Here is a 7,982-nt window from a genome sequence, read left to right as displayed (position 1 = left end):
ACATACAGTACGGAAGGAGGCCATTCGGCCCATCGAGTCTGCACCGACCCACTTAAGCCCTCACTTCCACCCTATCCCCGTAACCCAATAACCCCATCTAACATAGGGCAATTTATCATGGTCAATCCACCTAACCTGCACGTCTTTGGACTGTGGGGGGAAACCGGAGCACCCGGAGGAAACCCACGCAGACACGGGGAGAACGTGCAGACTCCGCACAGACAGTGACCCAGCGGGGAATCGAACCTGGGACCCTGGCGCCTTGAAGCCACAGTGCTATCCACTTGTGCTACCGTGCTGCCCACAAAATAAAGGTTAGCACTGTACCATTCGTCCCCCTTTTAAAAGGTTGTCTTCATGCCTCCTTGTTATTGCTTGATTGGAAGGAAATGGGAAGATAAACTACATATTTATTAGAAGAGGCACTGTTCAGTTGATTGGCTAAAACCAATCAAGTGTAAGAGAGACATGCCAGTGCAATACAGGCTTGATAGCTGTAACACCACCACTGGTGGGACAATACCACTACAGCGTGACAATTTACACAAGGTAGATGGCACAAACAGGCCATTTGGCCCAACCATCCCATGCTGGTGCTTGTGCTCCCCTCGAGCCATTTGCATTGTGAATTCTTAAATCCACATTTTAATAACAAAAACAACATAACGAGGACTGAATACATGATATAAAACGAGGATTGAATTACATTCGTCTGCCCTGGTTCAATGGTCCCACTATCCTTTAACCCCAGAAAACTACTGGCCTCAACTCCAAATGAAAAATCAGTACGGAGTCACAGAGTCAGAGCTTTTACAGCAGAGCGAGAGAGGTCCTTCGGCCCACCGTGTCCGTGCCAGCCATCAAGCACCTATTTACTCTAATCCCATTTTCCAGCACCTGGTCCGTAGCCTCGTATGCTCTTATTAACTGATCCAAAAAGTCATTTATATTGGAGACTTCCATAGAATGGTATACTTCTATACTTCCATGAGGGTTAAATGAGTACAATCAGCCAAATCAAGCAAAAATATATTTATTTGGGCGACAAATGCTGCAGCTGCTTACAGTCAAACACAATCGACTGGACCTGATAAGACAAAGCAGCAACCAAGCAGTCAAGAAATGTGGAGATTATCAGCATGCCGTGATTTACAACATTATCAGACAGTACAGTGTTGACAATGGAGAAGTTCCTTATATTTTGCTCATTTCGATTACCACTGTGGACACAACTTTGAACCGGCTGCTCTTGTTCCTCAAGAGAAGCTGTGGACTCCAAAGCACGCGGGTGAATGTGTTCCGCACCCGACTGCCGCAGGCCTCTTAAAACAGAACCCAACCTCCCCAACCATTCTCATCATCCTCCCCCTCCCAAAGAAATTGGAGCTAGTTATTAGATCGAGAAGACACAAACATTTTAAGACATGAGAGATTGAACACCCTTTTAACCCCCACCCCACCAAAACAGAAAGAAAAATCACAATCGATTTGCGTTCCAAAATCAGAGACGTATTCCCTTCAAAGTCCTAAAATAGTTGTACATTTTAATATACAAAAGAAGGCACTTTTCCGGAATTATAAATTTAATTTAGAAAGATGCACATTTTGTATCTCAAATTGGACAGGGAGCAAAACCATCTTCTCTACAATTTTAAAGGATTTATGAAAGAACGGGTGAGGAAAAAATCTGCATAAACCAAGAGGGTTCTTACCTACATACCGACTATATATATGATAAAGTATTCACATTAAATATGATCTTACAAACTATTTCCCTGATTAAAATACAAAATTAAACTGCTGGATGGCTTTTACTGTATCCTTGCCTTCTTGGGAGACACAAAGGAATGAACTAGACTTTGTAGCAACACCATGGAATTAAAAGTTTCTTCAAAAGCAATTACAGAAAAGATTAATTCTGTAAAATCCATCGTTTGTATAAGACAAAGGAAGTGTTGGAATGGTCAGACTCACAGCTGGAATTAACAGCAAGACACTTAAAAAAAAGGTACAGAGATCTGAATTTTGTCCATTTCACATGCCCATCCGGATACTCTGAATAATCTGGAAGATAGCTGCGGGGTGGAAAGGAGAGAGAATTCAGTTAGTTTAACAATCAAGTGAAAAATGAGTTACAAAATCTTGGAAGAATTAAGATTCGCCACCGGGACTGGCAGATCCGGGACTGGCAGATTTACATAAGTACAGACAACATCAGCAGAGAGCTGACTTGAAGGAATCCTGGGGCTGCGAGGGATCTGAATTAGTTAACACCTTCCGAAATGTGAAGGCTGGAGTAGCTTTTACTTGGTGCATTAATCCAATATTTTCACACTTCTGGAATGAACTGCAAATTTGATCGCAACAACCCAAAGCTTCAAGTGAAGACACTGTACATGACCCCAGCTTCAATTAACATTTAGAAAGCTGTTACGGTGCTAGACAATGGTAGGTGCAGGGAGAGGAAATGCGTGCTGTGGAAGTTAATGGCCATCTGTCGATTTAAAATAGGTTTCTTAGTGTAGTGCAGCAAATCTGATAGCCATGAATTGCAGGATTTCTGGTGGGCTAATTCAAGGCGCACTCTTAGCAAGCTTCAAATGTCAAAAACACTATTCTGCAGGAGGCACTGGAGAACCAAAGAGCATAAAGAGAACCTGGAAGAATGATTCTGTAAGATGCTTCCATACTACCATAGAATCCCTACAATCCAGGAGGCCATTCGGCCCATCAGGTCTGCACCAACCCTCCCAAAGAGAACCCTACCAAGGCCCAAGCCTCCTCCCTATCCCCACAACCCTACCTAATCTTTTTTGGAGAAGCACGGGGCAATTTTTCCATGGCCAATCTACCTAACCTGCACATTTTGGGGGCTTGGGAGGAAACCCACGCAGACACGGGGAGAACGTACAAACTCCACACAGACGCAGTCACCCAAGGCCAGAATTGAACCCAGGTCTCTGGCGCTGTGAGGCTGCAGTGCTAACCATTGTGCCATCCTGCCGCCCCATCTAGCATATTTTGAAAAAAAACTGACGGAATTCATCTTCAATGTCAAACATGTCTTTAAGATGAGTGATAAATCCAACATAATGATGTATTTATTGGCTACTGAAACAAGCTAATGTAATTATATACAGAATCAGTGCTTTTTTCAAAGCATCAAATGCATGAATATACATTTAAAGCAATTCTTTCCCCAAAGAAAAGTGGTCAAAAGATCCCAAAATGTGCTGATCTCTGCTCTTGTCAACTCACCATCTAATTGTGGAAGATGGGGGCCTACAGCAAATCACTGGAGGATGAAAGAGATGGATATGAAGCTCTCTCCCCTTTTTAAATTTAGAGTACCCAATTCATTTCGTTTCCAATTAAGGGGCAATTTAGCGTGGCCAATCCACCTACCCTGCACATCTTTTGGGTTGTGGGGCGAAACCCACGGAAACACGGGAGAATGTGCAAATGTATCATAGTATTTACAGTGCAGAAGGAGGCCATTCGGCCCATCGAGTCTGCACCAGCTCCTAGAAAGAGCACCCCACCCAAGGTCTATACCTCCACCCTATCCCAGTAACCCCACCCAACACTAAGGGCAATTTTGGACACATAGGGCAATTTAGCATGGCCAATCCACCTAACCTGCACATCTTTGGACTGTGGGAGGAAACCGGAGCACCCGGAGGAAACCCACGCACACACGGGGAGAATGTGCAGACTCCGCACAGACAGTGACCCAAGCCGGAATCGAACCTGGGACCCTGGAGCTGCGAAGCAATTGTGCTATCCACAATGCTACCGTGCTGCCCCAAAATGCACACAGATAGTGACCCAGAGGCGGGATCGAGCCTGGGACCTCGGCGCCGTGAGGCAGCAATGCTAACTACTACGCCACCCTGCTGCTTGATATGAAGCTCTCTTGATTACAAATCTATTTATGGTGATATTGCCAGACTGTGGGCGTGGATTCCACTATTGGATAATCAGATGTGACAAGGCCAGAAAAGGTTGCATTACTAGCGATGAATATATCCCAGAATCTTTAAAGTGCAGGAGGCCATTTGGCCCATTAAGTCAGCACTGGCTCTCTGAAAGAGCATTGTGCCATACCTCACTCCTCAGCGTGATCCCCATAACCTTGCAATGTCTTCCCTTTCAGATAGCAATCCAATTTACTTTTGAATACCTCAATCAAATTTGTCTCTCAGGAAGTTTGTTCCAGATTCCAACCACTCTCTGGGAAAAAAAAGTTTTGCACACATCACTTCTACTCCTTTTGCCCATTATTTGGAATCTGTGTCCTTTAGTTCTTGAAGTACACTTGAACAGGAACCGTTGCTCATTATTTACCCTTCCACACCCCTCAGGACATTGAATACCACAATTCAGTCTCCTCTCAAGCCTTCTTTCTCAATGGAAAACAGACCCAACCTCTCACATCTATCCTCAAAGCTACAATTGTTTATCTCTGGAATACTTGTGAATCTCCTCCGTACTCTCTCCAATGCCTTCATATCCTTCCTCAAGTACGATGCTCAGAACTGATCGCAGTACTCCAGGTGAGTTATTTTTTAAAAAAGTATGTTTATTCAAATTTTCCAACAAAATTTTTAAACAAACCCCCCCCCATTACAAAAAGAAAGAAACACAAACACAACAGGTAAAAATTATACAAAACCTTTACACTGGGTTTCCCCATATACAGTACCCCCCCCCATACGGCATTCAAAGGTACCCGAAAGAACCCCACCTCCCCCACCACCCTTGGGTTGCTGCTGCTGACCTCCTCCTAACGCTCCGCGAGATAGTCTAGGAACGGTTGCCACCGCCTGAAGAACCCCTGCACATACCCTCGTAAGGCAAACTTTATCCTCTCCAGCTTAATGAACCCTGCCATGTCATTTATCCAGGCTTCCACACTGGGGGGTTTCGCATCTTTCCATAATAGCAAAATCCTCCGCCGGGCTACCAGGGACGCAAAGGCCAGAATACCGGCCTCTTTCGCCTCCTGCACTCCCGGCTCATCCGTTACCCCAAATAGTGCCAACCCCCAACTCGGCTTGACCTGGACTTTCACCACCTTGGACATAGTCCTCGCGAAACCCCTCCATAACCCCTCCAGTGCCAGGCACGACCAGAACATGTGGATGTGATTCGCCGGGCTCCCCAAGCACCTCCCACAACTATTCTCAACCCCAAAGAACCTACTCAACCTCTCCCCTGTCATATGCGCTCTGTGAATAACCTTGAATTGTATTAGGCTGAGCCTGGCGCAAGAGGAGGAAGAATTAACCCTACTCAGGGCATCAGCCCACAGACCCTCATCTATCTCCTCCCCAAGCTGCTCCTCCCACTTGCCCTTTAACTCCTCTACCGAGGCCTCCTCCTCTTCCTTGAGCTCCTGGTAGATCGCCGAAACCCTGCCTTCTCCAACCCATACACCCAAAATCACCCTGTCCTGAGTCCCCTGTGCCGGGAGCAGCAGGAATTCCCTCATCTGCTGCCTCACAAACGCCCTCACTTGCATATACCTGAAAGCGTTTCCCGGGGGTAACCCAAACTTCTCCTCCAGCGCGCCCAGGCTCGCAAACGTCCCATCTATAAACAGGTCCCCCATTCTTCTAATCCCTGCCCGATGCCAGCTCCGAAATCCCCCATCCATCCTTCCCGGGACGAACCGATGGTTCTCCTGAATTGGGGACCAAACCGAGGCTCCCACCTCGCCCCTGTGTCGTCTCCACTGTCCCCAGATCTTCAACGTCGCCGCCACCACCGGACTCGTGGTGTACCTTGTCGTGCCCACACAGGACGCCCTCTCCAACCACTTGCACGCCGCCCCCTCTCCCTCCATTACCCACTTATGAATCATCGCCACATTGGCAGCCCAATAATAGTCGCACAAATTCGGCAGAGCCAGCCCTCCCCTGTCTCTACTATGCTCCAGAAACACCCTCTTTACCCTCGGGGTCTTATTTGCCCACACAAAACCCATGATACTCCTACCTACCCGTTTGAAAAAGGCCTTGGGAATCATAATGGGAAGGCACTGGAACACAAAGAGAAACCTCGGGAGGACCATCATTTTAACCGACTGCACCCTGCCCGCTAGCGAGAGTGGCAGCACATCCCATCTTTTGCAATCCTCCTCCATCTGCTCCACGAACCGCGTCAAATTGAGCTTGTGCAGGGCCCCCCAACTCCCAGCCACCTGGATCCCTAAGTACCGAAAGCTCCTTTCCGCCCTCTTCAGCGGCAGGTCGTCTATCCCCTTTCCCTGGTCCCCTGGATGCACCACAAAGAGCTCACTTTTCCCTACATTGAGCTTATACCCCGAGAAGTCTCCAAACTCCTTTAGGATCCGCATGACCTCCGCCATCCCCTCCACTGGATTTGCCACATACAGCAACAGGTCGTCCGCATACAGCGACACCCGATGTTCCTCTCCCCCACGGACCAGTCCCCTCCATTTCCTGGACTCCCTTAGTGCCATGGCCAGAGGCTCAATTGCCAATGCAATTGCCCCTCCCCGAACCCAACCCTCCGCAGCACTTCCCAAAGATACTCCCACTCCACCCGGTCGAAGGCCTTCTCCGCGTCCATAGCTGCCACTACCTCCGCTTCTCCCTCCACCGAGGGCATCATAATCACATTGAGGAGCCTCCGCACATTAGTGTTTAGCTGCCTGCCCTTTACAAATCCGGTCTGGTCCTCATGAATCACCCCCGGGACACAGTCCTCAATTCTCGTGGCCAGTACTTTTGCCAGCAACTTAGCATCCACATTGAGGAGAGAGATCGGTCTATACGACCCACACTGCAGTGGGTCCTTGTCCCGCTTCAGGATCAGAGAGATCAGCGTCCCGGACATTGGCGGGTGCAAGGTCCCCCCCCTCCCTTGCCTTATTAAAAGTCCTCACTAGCAACGGTCCTAGCAGGCCCACGTATTTCCTGTAAAACTCGACCGGGAACCCATCTGGCCCCGGGCTAACCCCGCCTGCATGCTCCCCAATCCTTTAACCAGCTCCTCCAGCCCAATTGGCGCCACTAAACCAGCCACCTCCTGCTCCTCCACCCTCGGGAACCTCAGCTGATCCAAAAATCGTCGCCTCCCCTCTTCCCTCGCTGGGGGCTCAGATCTGTACAGATCCCCATAGAAGTCCCTAAATGCCTTGTTTATTTTCACCGCACTCCGCACCGTATTCCCCCCGCGATCCTTAACTCCACCTATCTCCCTCGCTGCCTCCCTCTTACGAAGCTGTTGTGCCAGCATCCGACTCGCCTTCTCCCCATACGCAAACGTCGCCCCCTGCGCTTTCCTCCACTGTGCCTCTGCTTTCCCTGTGGTCAACAGGTCGAACTCCGTCTGGAGGTTCCGCCGCTCCCTGAGTAGTCCCTCCTCGGGGGCCTCTACATAACTCCTGTCCACCCTTAAGATCTCCCCCACCAACCTCTCCCTCGCCCTGCTCTCTCTCTTCTCCCTGTGGGCCCTGATGGAGATGAACTCTCCCCTGACAACCGCCTTCAGCGCCTCCCAGACTACCCCCACCTGCACCTCCCCGTTGTCATTGGCCTCCAAATATCTTTCAATGCACCCCCGCACCCGCTCACACACCTCCTCATCCGCCAATAATCCCACATCGAGGCGCCACAGCGGGCGCTGGTCCCTCTCCTCTCCTAACTCCAGCCCCACCCAGTGTGGGGCGTGGTCTGAGATGGCTATGGCCGAATACTCCGTTCCCTCCACTTTCGGGATTAGCGCCCTACTCAAAGCAAAAAAATCTATCCGGGAGTAGGCTCTATGGATGTGGGAAAAGAATGAAAATTCTCTGGCCTGGGGCCTGACAAACCGCCATGGATCCACTCCCCCCATCTGGTCCATAAACCCCCGAAGCACCTTGGCCGCAGCCGGCCTCTTACCCGTCCTGGACCTCGAGCGATCCAGTGCTGGGTCCAGCACCGTGTTGAAATCCCCCCCCCCATTATCAA

At 49.3% G+C, this 7,982-nt stretch overlaps 1 protein-coding gene across 3 annotated transcripts in view; it reads right to left on the bottom strand.

The window, feature by feature from the left end:
- Positions 1-1,017: 1,017 nt before the first annotated feature.
- The window catches only part of LOC140389592 (stress-associated endoplasmic reticulum protein 1), a 41,764-nt gene continuing 34,799 nt past the window's right edge, over positions 1,018-7,982 (bottom strand). For all 3 annotated transcript variants that reach the window (XM_072473856.1, XM_072473854.1, XM_072473853.1), the window contains exon 4: positions 1,018-2,075. In XM_072473856.1, coding sequence (XP_072329957.1) covers positions 2,035-2,075 — 41 coding nt within the window. In that variant the 3' untranslated portion in view covers positions 1,018-2,034. The remainder of the gene's footprint in view (positions 2,076-7,982) is intronic.

Source organism: Scyliorhinus torazame, chromosome 14 (assembly GCF_047496885.1).
Source record: "Scyliorhinus torazame isolate Kashiwa2021f chromosome 14, sScyTor2.1, whole genome shotgun sequence".
Classification (NCBI taxonomy): Eukaryota; Metazoa; Chordata; class Chondrichthyes; order Carcharhiniformes; family Scyliorhinidae; genus Scyliorhinus; species Scyliorhinus torazame.
The sequence above is the reverse complement of the archived record's forward strand: the minus strand, read 5'-3'. Positions and strand labels throughout refer to the sequence as shown.